The 15610-nt window shown below is 57.6% G+C and overlaps 1 protein-coding gene across 4 annotated transcripts in view; it reads right to left on the reverse strand.

The window, feature by feature from the left end:
• The window catches only part of AP2A2 (adaptor related protein complex 2 subunit alpha 2), a 75037-nt gene that overhangs the window by 8988 nt on the left and 50439 nt on the right, over nucleotides 1–15610 (reverse strand). For all 4 annotated transcript variants that reach the window (XM_054241248.2, XM_054241247.2, XM_078341803.1 and 1 more), the window contains exons 9-16: nucleotides 14802–14970; nucleotides 13474–13611; nucleotides 10375–10557; nucleotides 9716–9813; nucleotides 9156–9387; nucleotides 8896–9069; nucleotides 4770–4936; nucleotides 1192–1274 (exon numbers count right to left, since the gene is read on the reverse strand). In XM_054241248.2, the coding sequence (XP_054097223.1) occupies nucleotides 1192–1274; nucleotides 4770–4936; nucleotides 8896–9069; nucleotides 9156–9387; nucleotides 9716–9813; nucleotides 10375–10557; nucleotides 13474–13611; nucleotides 14802–14970 (1244 nt within the window). The remainder of the gene's footprint in view (nucleotides 1–1191; nucleotides 1275–4769; nucleotides 4937–8895; nucleotides 9070–9155; nucleotides 9388–9715; nucleotides 9814–10374; nucleotides 10558–13473; nucleotides 13612–14801; nucleotides 14971–15610) is intronic.

The following is a 15610-nucleotide window of genomic DNA, read 5'->3' on the forward strand; positions in this document are numbered from 1 at the left end:
GTCCTGGAGAGTATTTTCCAGCTTGAATTCATTCTCTCCGTCACATTCAGGTACACCAATTAAGCGTATATTAGGTCTTTTCACATAGTCCCATATTGCTTGGAGACTTTGCTCATTCCTTTTTATCCTTTTTTCTCTATTCTTGTCTTGTTGTCTTGTTTCATTAAGTTCATCTTCGACCTCTGATACCCTTTCTTCTGCTTGATCCATTCGGCTGTTTAAGCTTGTACATATTTCACTAAGTTCTCGTGTTGTATTTTTCAACTCCATAAGTTCATTTGTATTCCTCTCTATATTGTCTATTCTTTTCAACATTTCATCTAACCTTTTTTCCAAGTTCTTAGTTTCTTCACATTGGGTTAGAACGAGTTCCTTTAACTCCCAGAAGTTTCTTATCATCCACCTTTTAAAGCCTACTTCAGATAATGGAACACAGTCCTTTTCCATCAGGGCTTGTTCCGTTGCTGATGAGTCCTTTTCCATCAGGGCTTGTTCAGTTGCTGATGAGTCCTTTTCCATCAGGGCTTGTTCGGTTGCTGATGGGTTCTGATTTTGAGTATACTCGGCCTTCTTAGGCTGTTTTTTTCCCTTCATTGTAGATGAACCACCTTTCTAATTAGGTTTCTGAGTCGACGTCCGACTTATTGATTCCCAGTGCTGGGATCCGAGCCACCCACTGTGGCAGCCTAAATAGCAGTGGTAAGACTGATGGTGCTCTTCTGCCCAGGAATCTCTGGTCTGGCTTCCCTCTTGAGTCCGCAACAAGCGGCTCTGACTTCCCGGAGCTCCAAACTCCGGTCAGTAGGGGAAGCAGTCCCGTTGGCTCTGCATGAAGAGCTGCTGCACCGAGACGCCGGCAAAACCACTGCGGCGGCCACAAGAGTCGCGCTGGCGACCCGTGGAGCTCCTCCACTGGAAATCGGCTGATCGGTGAGTGACAAAAATTCGTCTAAAAGTGTGGTGTCGTCTCGTTCTCTGGGCTTTCACTGGGAGCTACAATCCTGAGCTGTTAGTGGTCGGCCATCTTGGATCAATCCCCATTTTTCAACTGGGCTGCTTTTTAACTGAGTCATGGGAGTTATTTTTACATTCTGGATATCAATCCCTTGTAAGTATATAATTTGTAAATATTTTCTCTTAATTTCCCATAATTTCTAAGAGAGATTTTCATTAAGTAATTAAAACACGTACCTAAATTCTGCCGAAATTCAGACTTAAGTCCAATTTGAAGCAGCTGGTTTTCAAACAACACACCATTGTTTTTACAAACAAACCTGGGGGGAAGAAAGACAGTATACGTCACTCAAAACCACCCACAAAACACAAGGGTTTGTTCTGGAAAAAAACATGTAGCACGAGAAGGCCAGAAAAACCTCTGAGACACAAGGGAAGAAAAAAGTGGAAAACTATGGCTGGGCACAGTGGCTCACACCTGTAATCCCAGCACTTTGGGAGGCAAAGGTGGGTGGATCACAAGGTCAGGAGTTCCAGACCAGCCTGGCCAACACGGTGAGACCCCGTCTCTACTAAAAATATAAAAATTAGCCTGGCATGGAGGCAGACACCCGTAATCCCAGCTACCGGGGAGGCTGAGGCAGGAGAATCTCTTGAACCTGGGAGGTGGAAGTTGCTGTGAGCCAATATCACGCCACTCACTGCATTCTAGCCTGGACAACAGAGCCAGACTCCGTCTCAAAAAAAAAAAAAAAGTGGAAAACTATTCCAAGGACATCATGACAAATGGCCACCAGAGAGGATGGCGGGTGGGGCACAGGGAGGCAGGCACAGCCCCGGTGAGAGCTGTGCGGTCGGTGGGTGCAGCTGCTTTTCATGAACATGCTGCTCCACATATAATGACCTCTCACAGCCCCAGACAGGACGGGGTGTGATGCACACAGCCTCTAGCTACGCCGCAGACTCCATCCAACACGGTGCCGGACACTCACCCAGGTGAGGGCCTCGCCATCAGAGCCTGGCTGCCTCGCCCCCCACTGATGCACGTCCGGGCACCCAGCCGTCCACCTGCCAGCAGCACAGCCCTGCAGGGCCCTGGGTACCCCCATCTCCCCTCTGGCCTCCCCTCCCCTCCCCTCCCTCCAGGCATGGCTGTGTCTATACGGCACGGGGAACCCAGGGCTTTGCTCACCACAGGGCACTTATCTACAATACACAGAATGAGGGGAAATGAAACAGCATTGGTTAGCTTTCATTTGCGTTTATCACAGAACTTCAAGTTTTCTGACCTCCTCTAGGAAACCACAACTCCACAGGGGCCTGGGTCCAATGGAAGGAGAGGTAGGCAGGGCAGCAGCACAAGGCTCCTGAGTGGGCCCAGCAGAGGGATGCGGCACTGGTTCATACCACAGGGCGGGGAGGCGGGAGGTCCCGGCACCGCCCCTCACCGCAGCCCCAGTGCCTGAGAAGCAGATGCTGCACGGCGGCAGCCTAACTCTGCAATCTCCAGCTCCACCTGCGCTGACTCGGAGAAGACCCAGGCCAGCCATTCCCACGCTCACCCAGTCTCCACTCAGTGCACCCCAGCTGCCACCCTGGAAGGTCTGAGCGCTGCTGACCCGCAGATCAGCTCGTTGGCAGCCTGCCGTACGGAGCCCAGGCCAGGAAGAAGACAGAGGAACCAGTGACAGACGGCAAGGGCCCCAGTTGGGACAGTGATGGAGGTCCTTGGCGGGGAGGGCGCTGCTTGCCACACACTGCCCCGCTCCGGCCTGCCGTGGCCACAGAGCCGCGAGACAGCAGTCCCCGCACGCACACACCTCTGGAGGCCACAGCCACCCCAACAGGCCACTGGTCCAGCTCCAGCTACATGCGAAGCTTCCAAAAGCCCAGTGTGGTCCACCCAACACACAGGTCAGTCATCCACAATACAGGCGCTCCTGTATTTCCCCTTGGACTTCACACAGCAGGTGACTAACAAAGTAGGCATCACTTCACAGGAGAAGCCACCGACGGAAAGGTCCACATGCCCACGGCACCCCAGGGCCACTGCTCCGCCACAGCCAGTGGGCACTTCACCCGAGAGGCCAGTGCAGACACGAGACTGTGGAGTGGACACTCGTGGACCGGCCTAAGCCACTTCAAAGCGCAATCTGTCAGGACACGGGAAGGTGCTGACTGATCACCATGCGTGACAGAGAGGCCCTGTGGCCAGTGTGTCTGCTTGGCTGCTTGCTTTTAAAGGGTCATCCCAACTACAGCCTGGTCTGGGGAAATTCATGGGGAAACGCAAACCACTCTGCCAGGCCGAGAATGCAGCGTCCTGTCCTGTGAGCCATGTCCCGGCAGCCACCGCAGTTGGCTCGCCCTGAGGCCCTCTGTGCCTCCATCCTACACCAGACACACACAGACACCTGACGGCCCTCTGTAGCCAGACCAAAGCCAAGACACCCCAGACACCAATGACCCGAGGCCCGGCCACCGGGAGACAGCACCACCCAACATGAGGAGTGCACAAGGGCCACGTGCAGCTCCCAGCACAGCCGTGCGGAGATGGAGCAGGCAAGGAAGGGCTGAGGCTGCCATGGACTGTGCATGCAGTCCCCGTCCCTTCCTCCCGAGACACTGAGGAGCAGCCACCACCACAGCACTGGAACCTGGACTCTGCAGTGCTTCTCAACCCCAAACACAGCAATGCTAAAGAGCAGTGACAGGTCTGTTTTCAGCCCGAGAGGCGACCTGCACCGAACACGCACTCCAGCCTGCTGTCCAAAGTCCTTTTCCAGCATGTAACAGGAAACAGGACTCGCGCAACATGAACACAAAGAACTGGAAAACATTTAAAACCACTAGAATTCTACCATCTTCAGAATGGGGGAACAAAAGGCCATTCCTCAAAGGCTCTCTAACCTCCATCTGGACAGAACTGGCACCTGCGCTCCCACCCCACAGGGCAGCAGGGGAGGGGCGTCAACTGTGAGAAGACGGGGCCTCGGACCTCCAACCTGACATAAAAACAAGCAGACGGCTGAGAGCAGCCAGCAGGGGGAAGGCACAGCTCATCAGTCCCGCAGAGAGGGCCGGGGAGAGCGGCTGGCACCAACATTCTGGGGACCGCGGAGACACTGGCAGAGACCACAACACATGGGGAGCCGGGTGGTGTCCAGGCAGCGGACACAAATTACAGCAGGACAAGCAGCAGACATGCTGCCCATGGAGACAACCGCAGGCTGGAGGCCGAAGACGAGGGCAGGGTGGGCCTCACAGGTGGACTCGGCAAGTGAGCAACTCCAGGACAAGAGACCGGGCCCCCAGGTCAGACGCAGACAAGACGGCCTGTCAGAGTGAAAAGCAACCCAACTAGGCAGGAAAGAGGCGGAGAGAGGAGAGGTGTCGCTCCAAAGAGTGCTGGCCAGCATGGAAGAAAAGAGCAGCTGAAATGGGATCGGACGCCACCAGACAGGACACACCGCTGGCCAGACCGCGTGGCTCTTCTCACGTCCTCCTTTTCTCTTGAGAGTTATGTTAGCCCTCTATTTGCTGAACACTGCAGCCCATAAATCAAGTTCTGAGGAGGAGTTCCACAGCAAGCCTACCCCACCCACTACACGGCAGCTCCCACTCGCCCCCCAAGCAGCGATCTGGGAGGTAAACTCCGCTGCCCTCAGCCACGCTGGAGGTCACGGGAACAGCACCTCCCATGCCTGTCTGCAGGACCCCGCTGCCCACCTCTGTCCCGCTGGCTGTGGCCACACCAGGGTCACAGGGCACAGCACCCCCCATGCCTGTCTGCAGGACTCAGGAAACCTGACTACCTGGCAAAGTTGTCTTCGGAGCCAGGAGCGAGAGGCGCGACCGCAGAGGCCGAGTCTGAGAACACGTCCACGAGCAGCCCGCCGCTGCCGGAGGAGGGTGGGGGGCCCGCAGGGGCCGGGGGGGCGGCCCCCAGACCCAGCAGGTCTGCCGACGGAGAAGGCGTAGACTGGAAAAGAAGGAAGGAGAGCATCAGCACAGAGCCTCCCTGGCCTGGCTGACCCAGGCAGCTCACGCGTGCACGTCCTCCCCCACGGCACCCCCTTGGCATCCCCAAGATCCCGGAGGCTGGGGCAGGTGGCACACGGGCCACCGAGTGGCCCGAGCATGAGGGCAAACAGCCACCTCCTGAGTAGATCCCAAAGCCCAGCCTGAAGGTGACTGCATTTCAAAGACGAACCATCATTTCACTAAGATGACCTACATTTTCTCACAATGGCTGAAGGAAAAAAAATTCTCAAAAAAAGTTTGCCATGAAAGGCGTAAAAAAGAAACACCTGGCTTAAGAAATAAGATCACACATGTCACTGCCAGCTGTCCAATAAGAAAGTTCCAGAAGATGAAAGAGTAAATAACTTATTTGGGTGCCGGATCATTTCAATCATTAAGTTATGACTAAATCATTATTAGTTTAATCACTGAAAAGTCTACGGAACAGATACTTTCAAAAAATCATTGCTTTCTGGCCAGTGCGGTGGCTCACACCTGTAAACCCAGCACTTCGGGAGGTGGAGGCAGGAGGACTGCTTAGGCCCAGGAGTTTGAAACGAGCCTGGGCAACACAGCAAGAGGCTGTCTGTTTTTTCCTTTTTTTTTTTAGACAGTCTCACTCTGTCACCCGGGCTGGAGTACAGTGGTGCCATCCTGGCTCACTGTAACCTCCGCCTCCCAGGGGGAAGTGACTCTCCTGCATCAGCCTACCGAGTAGCTGAGATTACAGGTATGTGCCACCATGCCCAATTAATTTTTTTGTATTTTTAGGAGAGATGGGATTTCCCCATGTTGCCCAGACTGGTCTCAGACTCCTGGGCTCAAGTGATTCTCCTGTCTCAGCCCAGGGTGCTGGAATTATAGGAGTGAGCCGCTGTACCCAGTTCTATTTTTAAAAAATTAAATACTAGTAATAATGGCTCTTTTTTGTTGTTTTGGTTTGGTTTCTTTGAGATGGAGTCTCGCTCTGTCTCCCAGGCTGAAGTGCAGTGGTCTCAGCTCACTGCAACCTCCACCTCCCAGGTTGAAGTGATTCTCCTGCATCAGCCTCGAAGAAGGTGGGATTACAGACTAATTTTTGTATCTTTAGTGGAGACGGGGTTCCACCACGTTGGCCAGGCTGATCTCAAACTGCTGACCTCGAGTGATCCGCCCACCTCAGCCTCCCAAAGTGCTGGGATTACAGGCGTGAGCCGCCACACCCAGCCTTCTATGGCTTTTCACCACTTTCTAAAGTGGAAAGCCCTTTGCCCTAGCGAATGAATTTGTACCCGAAACATTCGTTACCACAGACTGTGATATCAAGGCCAGATGCAGGCCCTGGGACAACAGGGTCCTGACACCCACTGCGGGTTTCCCATCTCCCCCTCGTCCTCGGGCCTGGGAGACCCTCTTCAGGGAGCAGGCCTGGCTCCTGGCCATGCTTGCTCATCTCTTCCCTCCAACAGCAGGACAACTTGAGGGGTGAAGGTTCTGCCTACAAGGGTCCCGGCCTCCTGCACGTGAGGCCAAGCAGCCTCCGATCCCCACACCCATGTGCTTCCTAGCACACCCAGGGGCCCCAAGGAGCTGTGTGCAGAGAGAGAGCATGCTCAGAAGAAGTAAATGTTCTGGCCTCATTGATGATCTTAACAAAAGACATTTTCACCAACACAACTCCAAAATAAAGCCACTGCCTCTCATGGGAAAGGCACGCGTGTTGATGCCACCCTGAAACAGCCCCTTCGTGACCCATGCAGAAGACCCCAAGCAGGAGAATGTGCCAGGAGTGACCCCACCTCTGTCCTTCCCTCCTTCCTCACCCCCAGCCTGCTAGGGTCTCCCCATGAGCAGTGGGGACAGACTGAAAGCACAGGATAGCACCAAAGCCCACACGCCACAGCTCTCAGTCACAACAGAGGCCACTGCCTCCGTCACCAACACTCCCTAAGAAGCCCACCCACCAGGCACCACTGACCGGCAGGAGGAAAGCCACACTCAGAACATCCACGGAATGAGCCCTGAAGAGGGCCCTCCAAGGGGGCACCTTACAGAAACGCTGGCCCTCACTGGACCTTCAACCTCCTTTGCAGAGGGCAGCGTGCCACTCACTCCCAGTCTAGAAGCTTCCATCTGATCCCTAAGTCACAGAGTCAAGGCCAGGCACCTCAAAAGTCCACCGAGAGCCTAGGTGGGCAAACCTGGGTGTGATCTAAGGCCTAGGGCATGGGCACACCTCACCTAGGGCCCACGTGAAAAAGACACATCAATAAGAACCACAGAGAGTGAAACGGACGACAACCCTGAGCCCCCTTCTGCTCCCTCAGCAAGCCCCTCTTCAAGTCAAAGCAGCTGGGGAGGAGCGAGAGCCCCTGGTGCCTTCCCAGCCTCCAACAGGCCATCGCAGGTTTCCTCGGAAGGCTTCTAGTGCCTTTGTGGAAAGCCGCCTCCCTCGGTCATGTCTTCCTGCCCTCGCCTCCTCACCCAACTGGGGTCACGTCCTCACCTCTGCAAGGCGGAGCCACTGCTGGCCGAGCGCCCACGGGAAAGGCCCACCACCCACAGGAAGGGCCCTGCTCCGGCAGCTCACAGACAAATCTCCACAAGCACTCTGTCTCCAGAAACCCAGGTCAAGACACCCAAAGGAGGAGGAGAGACGGACCAGAGGAGAGACGCATCAGAGGAGTGACGGAGTGGCTACTGACATCCCACGGGACAGGGCCAAGAGCAGGTCACCGGCTCTACATAGCACGTGAGAAACACGAGCATGAAGGTGAAGGGAAGACGCCCACCTGGGCAGAAACAGACACGTTTATCATGCACTCCAGGATCAGCTCACAGGCAAGTCAAGCCTCCGGAGGGCAGGCACAGCAGGGTCCCACAACCAACGCAGAGAGGATACAGGGGACAGGGGCTGCACACAGGGCATGAGGCAATGGGGGGAGGGCGAACCGTTAACCCAAGTCAGGCTCAGCCGAGAGGGGGAGGAGGGAGAGGCGGAGAAGGAGGAGGGAGGAGACCCTGTTGTGGGGGGAAGAGAAAGGGGGAGGAGGGGGAAGGAGAACCATCAGGCTCAGCCAGGAGGAGGAGGGGAAAGGGAGGGGGAGAGAGAGGGGGAGGAGGAGGAGCAGGAGCCGGCCGTTGGGTGAGATGTCAGGCCTGGATATGGGCCCCATGGCAGGCCCTGCACTATCAGCCAGAGGGGCAGGACACACCGTGGTCAGCAAGGGCACGCAGTCAGTCAGGCACACAAGCAGGTCCCTGACTCAGAGATGAGCTCTCTCGCAACTAGCAAAGTGTCAGGGCAGGTGCTGCCATGGGAGCTGGCCCCGAAAGCCCTGCCAATACTGAGTGGCAGCACTGGACTGGCATCCTGGAGAGGAGACCCTCTCTCCAGAACTCCTCAAACTGGACAGAGACAGCGTGAGTGACCCCAACAAGAGCCCTCCCCGACAGTACAGAGGGGAACAGCCAGCAACTCTCAAAATGACACTTCTCACCCGACAAATACCACAGGACACATTGTCAGTTACATAGTTACTCTCATTGCTTCACACACACAAGGAAAACCAGACCTAACCCAGCTCGCTACAGAAAACCTCCAAGAACAGGGCAAGACAGGTCTGCCCTAAATCAACAAAGCACGTGTCAACAGCCGCCTGGGTAAGGCAGTCCTGCAGGAGAGCGACAGCCGATCCCATAAAACAAGTCACCACAGAGGATGTGGGAGCTGAGCTGGACTCAAGACACTGGTCTGGAGGACTCGCCTCGCCTAGCAGAGACAGTGGCCCAAGACAGGCCATCGTGGGTGTCCAGAGCCACAGCCAACACCTGGGTTCTCAGTACATGCTGCTCCCTGATAGGCTAATGCCCTGCAGGTGCCAAGTCTTGGGGGAGAGGCCCTGACAGGTCTGGGTGCACAGCAGAGGAGGGACCCACCACAGCGCTGGTGCTGGCCGGGGCAGGCTCGGGGCCCCCGTTCACATCAACACTCCTCTCCCGCTTGGTGTCCTCCAGGTCTGTCACAGTGCTGGGGCCCTTCTTCTTCTTGAGCTTGGCCAGGATGGAGGACTCCCGCTCCGGGAACGGAGGCATCTCCTCCAGCACGGTTGCCTTGGGAAGACAGGGTGAGCTTAAGCAGAGCCCCGACTGCCAACTCCCGATCACCGGTCACATGAGCACAGGGTGGGGACTCCTACCAGGATGTCGGTGCTGGCCACGGTGCTGAGCCGCAGGTACTCCACAGCGCGCTGCTGCAGCTCCACATCCGCGTTCCGCAGCTGGCTGTCGCTGCGAAGCACATCCTGGATGGTGGGCTTCACCTCCGGAAAGAGGTTCACAAACTTGATGTAGGTGGACAGGAGCAGTGCGCGGGTGGGGACGCTGCACAGGTGGAACTTGGAGTGTAGCAGGTTGAACTGGATCAGCGGGCTGGGGGCAGGGAGAGCACAGCAGGGAACCTGTCATCCCCGCAGGGAGGGACGGCCGCCAGACCCCCTTGCCTGCACCACAGGCCGCTGGTGACGCCCCTCTTCCAGCTCCAGAGCCCACTGCAAGGCTCCCATTCACAAGGTCAGCCGCGGACCCCGTCTCTCTATTTCCCACTAGAATCCCTGTTTTTTTGTCCCCTGAAGGAAAACAAAATGACAGCGCCTGGAGCAGTAGCGGCTCTGCGGGGCCGTTCCAGTGACAAACAAGGATACCGGCCACCCTGGCCCACTGGAGCGCACACAACCTCAACATGTACAAGGCACTTCACCTGGATCTCGGGTCTCCGGCTATCAGGTTTCCAAACTCCCCCAGGATGTAGCCGCCCACTTTGACCAGGTTCTCGTGGCACGCAGGAGCCTGAAGAGCCTGCAAAGCCACAAACATAATGAGGGGCATGGCAGCCACGTGGCCAGAGTGAAAGTGACGCAGGCACTTCCTGGCGGGCTGCACCCCATGCCAGCAGCAGCCCTCAGCTTCCTGGAAACCCCAGTCCGAGCGCACCCCTCGCCCCCACCCCCACCCCCCTGCAGCACCCTCAGGTCCTGTGTCAGCAGCAAGGAGCAGGAGGCTGCCACCCGCTGGCCTGCCTGGCTAGGTTCTGCCATCGCCCTCACAGCACACCAGCCCCGGTGGCCTAATCCTCTCCACAGTCATGCAGGCCCCACCCTGCAGGCACAGCATGCTCTCACACAGGAGGCCAGCCTTCTCAGGTGGCCCCAGAGAGCCACAGTTTCAAAGTCAGGGTGAAAAGAAACTGGGACTCAACCAAGGACACCAGCAGCAGAGGAACCAGAGCCTCAGGGAAGAGCTGAGGGGCACGAGGGGTCAGCCACAGCCCCCAGCACCTTCACCCAGGCGGGCTGGGACCACTACTCACCTTCCACGACTCCCCCCACCCCACCCTCCTGGCCGTCCTGTGGGCCGTACCTCGAACACGGTCTTGGCTGCGTAGCCCTGCACGTCGTCCCGGTTGATGACGATCTGAATGACTCGGTACCACACCTCTTCACTCACGTAATCGCCGGCGATTCGGATCAAGTTCAAGATGGTGTCCACGTACCAGGTGTAGTCCACCGCGTACTTCTCGGCCAGGATGGCGACCTTCAGCACCTGCAGGGGATTGGCGGCTGAGGGCGGACACCTGCAGGCCATGGCAATCCCAAAACCAAACTATCACCCAACGTCAAAGTGAGGGTTTCAGAAGCCCCTATGTGTCTACAGAAGTTTGGGACACACAAGGAGCTTGCACTAAATTCTCAAAAAAAGGCCACGAGCCCAGAAAGTTTAACATTCCCAGCCTGAATCCCAGGAAAAGGCAGAGCCCAGCGCACAGGCAGCCACGACCGCAGCCAGGCCATCTCCCGCCTGGGCCCTCCTCTCCCGAAGCCCCAGCACCTGGCCGCAGCGCCCTCTGACCGTGCCACCCTGGGGTCCTGGCAGCCACTTCTCTGATGGTTTCCTCCTGCTCCAGCCAATCTTTCCTGCAAGTCTCACCTGGGGGTACCCCTTCTTCCCCTCTCTGGTTCACTCTCACGGGAGACCCACCACTCCTTTACCCCCCAGGCACCTGGAGGCGCCTGCCCAGCCCACACCCACGTGGCAGCCACACGCATGGAACTCTGCCAGGCTGTCCAACACCAAATTCATCTTCCCAAAGTCATCTCGCCTTGCACCAAGCCCCTTCCAACAGCACCAGCTGCCAACACCAATGCTGGCAGGCGTCAAGACCACACACCTCCCGAGGACACCCCCCAAATGCCCTGACGCCCCCTCCCACGCCCTGCCGCCCCTCCCCATGCCCTGCTGCTGGCCTCTCAAATGCTGATGATTGTGCCTCCCCAGAGTCCCTCCCTGGAGCCTGGACCCCGAAAAACTCCATGATACTTCCAGAGCATCATTCCAAAATGCATTGCCTCTGAGCCCTGCCTCAGCCCGGGGCTGTGCACAGGGCCCTCACACCTCACTGGCAGGGTCCCCACCTACCCGTCTACCCGTCTCACATGCCCTGCTCCCTACCCTGTGCTGAGCCACCCACCACCCCTCCATAAACTGCTGCTCTGCCCTCCCAGTGGCCCCTGCAGCATCATCCTCTCCAGATCAGGCCCCTCCCACCTCCTGCAGAAGTCCACACAGCGCCCCCAGAGTGTAATGCCCCCTGAAGCCCCGGACCATGGGGCACTTCCTCCAGCCATCCCACCTACGGCACAGCGACCCTCGGCCCTGCTCTTAATCCATGCCCCTCCACGGATGGGAAGGTGCAGAGGAGGAGGAGTGGGCCAGGTCCGGTGTGGACACCCAGCACCTGGCACAGCCACAGAGAACACACTCTGCCATGCCTGGCTGAAGGAATGGGGTGTGGGGAGCACCACTCGGGCCAAGACGCAGCACCTGTCTGACTCCGCACAGCAGGAGCCGTGAGGTCACCACTCATCACACCTGTCTTACTCCTCATGGCAGGAGCAGCTGAGGTCACTCATCACACTTGTTTTACTCCCCACAGCAGGAGCCGGCTCAGGATTGCCGCTCATTGCATAGAAGGGCGAGAGCAGACACCGGGCTGACGAATGCCCGGGACCTCAAAATCTGCACAACAGCACTCAGACGCACACTGCTTCTGTCTGCTCAGAACACTCAGGAGGATCAGGAATGAGGCTCCTGTGACAGCCGTCCCCAGAGCCAGCCCGACACCACCACAGGTGCCAAGACCAGGACACACTGCCCCAGCCAGGCCAGAGAGGGACCCCTGGCCATAGTCAACAAGTACCTGCCTGGCCACTCCACAAACAGGACCCACTCAGCCCTGCCCTACACCAAACCCACCCCATGGGCCCTGCCCTTGGGAGTCAGCCCACCCGTCCCATCCCCCTCACCCTCCCAGGCCCACTGTCCTGGAGGTGGGCAGTCCAGCGGGAGAGCCGCCTCCTGGCCCCTGCTCTCTGTAGGTGCAGCGCCTCACTGAAGCTCAGTCTGTGGTCATTTCACCCTCAGCACCCAGCCCCTCCGTTCACTCAAAGATCCCTGAAAACCTCAGAGTCTCACCTGGGCATGACCACACACAGCTGCCCAGGGCAACCCTGTCACCTGCCACCAACTCCAACCCTGGCTCTTGGCAAAGCTCCCAAGGAGGCCTCAAGCTGCACTTTGCCCAAAAAGACAAATAACAAAGCACTTCCTATACAACAGAGGCGGTGTCTCAGCCTCAACCAGAGGCTGTGGTCCCGGCTGGCGACAGCCGCCAGCCTCCCACAAGGACACACGGGCCCCCCCTTAAACCCCACCATCCACAGACACAGTGAGCCTGAGAGGCCTGTGAGCATGGGAGAGGCCTCAGGCCCTCTGCTCTGCTGACCATGTGGCCTCCACAAGGGTTTCTGCCCTCAGGTTTTCAGTCATGCTCAGCCTTCCGCCATCTGGCAGGCGTGCACACCTACTTTGTGATAAAAACAATGCGGGAAACAAAGCTATGGCCTAGATCACACCCCTCCAAAGATCAAGAGACACACACACAAAAGCCAAGCCACGAAGGGTTAATTCAGGGGCTCGAATGCAACACAGTTAAGAAGAATTCTGCCCAGAGAAGTCTAGATTTGTGCAGCCCAGCACAGTCGGTGCAGCCTCACTAAGACCCGGGGCTGCAGTGCCACCACCAAAAGGACAGGCAGGCCAGAGAAGCCGCACAGGGCAGCATTTTAGTTACCTTCCAGACCAAATGACTCCACCAAAAATGCTAACTTTTTTAAGACAGGGTCTCGCCGTGCTGCCCAGCCTGGAGTGCAATGACATGATCTCAGCTCACTGCAGCCTCAACCTCCTGGCCTCAGGTGATCCTCCCGCCTCAGCCTCTGTAAGCTGGGACCACGCCCAGCTTGAAAGTGTGAACTAAAACAGAGGCAGAGGAGCCTTGTATCCAGCATCTCACGGGTTCTCAGCCAAGCCCTGCCGGACAGAATCGCAGAGCACTAAGGAAATCCTGCAGTGAGATTCGCGTCTGCGGCAGGAGAGGACTCAGAGGCCAGCAGAACTCACAATCTCTTCTCGAATGGAGTAGTCGGCCGTCTCCAGATAGCTCAGCATCTCGGCCACGATCTGTGGGGCATTGCTGCGGTCGCACATAGCGTAGAGGAGGTCCACGGCCCGCTGCCGCACGCTCACGTCCCGCTCGGTCTGGGGAACAAGGCACAGAGTAAGAGGCCACAGGAGCAAGGCCCAGGCTTGGGGACCAGCTGGGGGACAGGCCCAGCACCGCGTCTCAATGCCCACTCTGAGCTTCTCTCACACACACATCCAGGTCCAGGCAATGGGCTCCAGCCATGCACAGTCCTCCCTCCCCAACGCACCGGCCCCTCCCACTCCCTGCACTGGGGCACGTGGGTCTGGACAGCCCAGAATCGAGCCCAGTGCCCTCGTTGCCTCCTCCCTCCGCACAAGCCAGCTACATTAGGACGGAGCACACAGCCTGGTGCGGGCCATCAAGGCCTCTCCTCCGTGTGGCCGAAGACCCCACTGCCTCTGGCACTGCCATGGAGCTGTCCCAGGTTCTCATATCCCACCCCAGAGCCTGAGCTGATGAGCCCCCCAGAGGCTCTACAGCATGAGAAAGCCTGAGGCCTGCACAGCTCTGCTACCAGCAAAGGACAGGGGAGTGGCCACCAGCAGCCCTAATGCTGGCCGTGTGCAAATGAGTGTCAGCCTTTCTGACAGCAGGGAGTGAGTAAAACACACACCGTCCAAGACCAAGAAGAATCCAGAAGACCAAATGCCACCACAAGCCCTTGTATGCCAGCCGGGACACCCATGAGCCACACGCAGACACACAGGGGCAGTGGGAGCAGCCCAGCCACAGCCCAAGGCTGGCTCAGACAGGGAATGTGGTGGACACACCTCAGGCGACCTCACATGGCGCAAACCCTCAGGGGCTGCTCTGGAGACTCACAAAGGCTGACAACAGACAACCTCAACTGGGCTCTTCCAACTCTGAAATTTTAATCCTCGAAAAAAGTGAGTTTCCTTTGCAAAAGGGGGGTTTTCTTGGAGGTAAGGTAAAAAAACTTAATCCTTCTACCAAGAAGAACCATTTCTACTTGTCAGGACTGTGCACGTGCAGGACGGCACAAGGGGGCCTGCCCATGGCAGGGAGAGGGCTGCCGTGGATGCCACACTCAGCCTAGCCAGGAGGCAGCACGGCCCTGAACAGTGGTGCGCCCGCCTGACAGCAGGTGCCAGGCGGAGGCCAGCAGCACCAACACCACGTCCATCTCTGCGGGGAGCCAGGAAGCAGTGCGTCCCCCAGCCTTCAGGGGAAGACCCATGGCACCTGCGCAGGGAGTGAGCAGACCCCGAGGACAGGGACTCGCCTTCAGGGCATTGATGACTGTCTCGATGTGCGTCTTGACGGCCTCGTGGGAGAACTCAGAGCTGGCCAGCGTGCACATGCTCTCCAGGGCCAGGTAGCGCAGGTTGGTTTCCCGGTGCTGCAGGAACTGGCCCAGCTGGTTGCAGGCGCGGACGAGCAGGTTCGGCTCACTGTGTGGAGGGAGAGGAAGTGGGGGGAGTTTCCTCAACACACACAACACAAACTGGACAGAACCCACATTCCCTGACGGGTCCAGATGGCAGACAGCAAAGTCACACCACACTCCCCGCCACCATGCTGCTCAGGTGGGAATCCAGGGGCCTCCCTGAATGTAGACGCTTGACCCCTACCCCTGACATCTGTGTTGCGTCCATTCTGTGCCTCCCCACAGTGAGAGTCACAGCCCGTGTGTCTGCCGGAGGCTTCCCAGCATCTCCTGCGCCTCAATCTGTGTCAGGCCTGCGGGAGGCCAGTCAAGCTGTGACCCCCAATGGCCTGTCAGCCAGAGGCACCAGCCCAGGGCAGAGAGAAGGTTGAGGAGGTGGGGAGCGTGGCTGCCACCCCGACCCTACTGTCTCCTCAGGATGTGGCTTCTCCTCATGTAACAACAGAGCTTTCTCTAAAACGGGAAATTTCAGTTTTAGCAGCTCCCAATTCTGAAGCATGACTCTCGGACTGCGTTTTCATCATGGGAAACTACATTTGTAAAAAGGCTACAATAGCCGATGGGTGGTGCCCACTAGCTGTAGAGAGCCTCTGCCCACAGCCTGGCATGTTCCCTGGTGATCAGGAGCCTGCTGGGAGCTGCCA

Source organism: Callithrix jacchus, chromosome 10 (genome assembly GCF_049354715.1).
Source record: "Callithrix jacchus isolate 240 chromosome 10, calJac240_pri, whole genome shotgun sequence".
Lineage (NCBI taxonomy): Eukaryota > Metazoa > Chordata > Mammalia > Primates > Cebidae > Callithrix > Callithrix jacchus.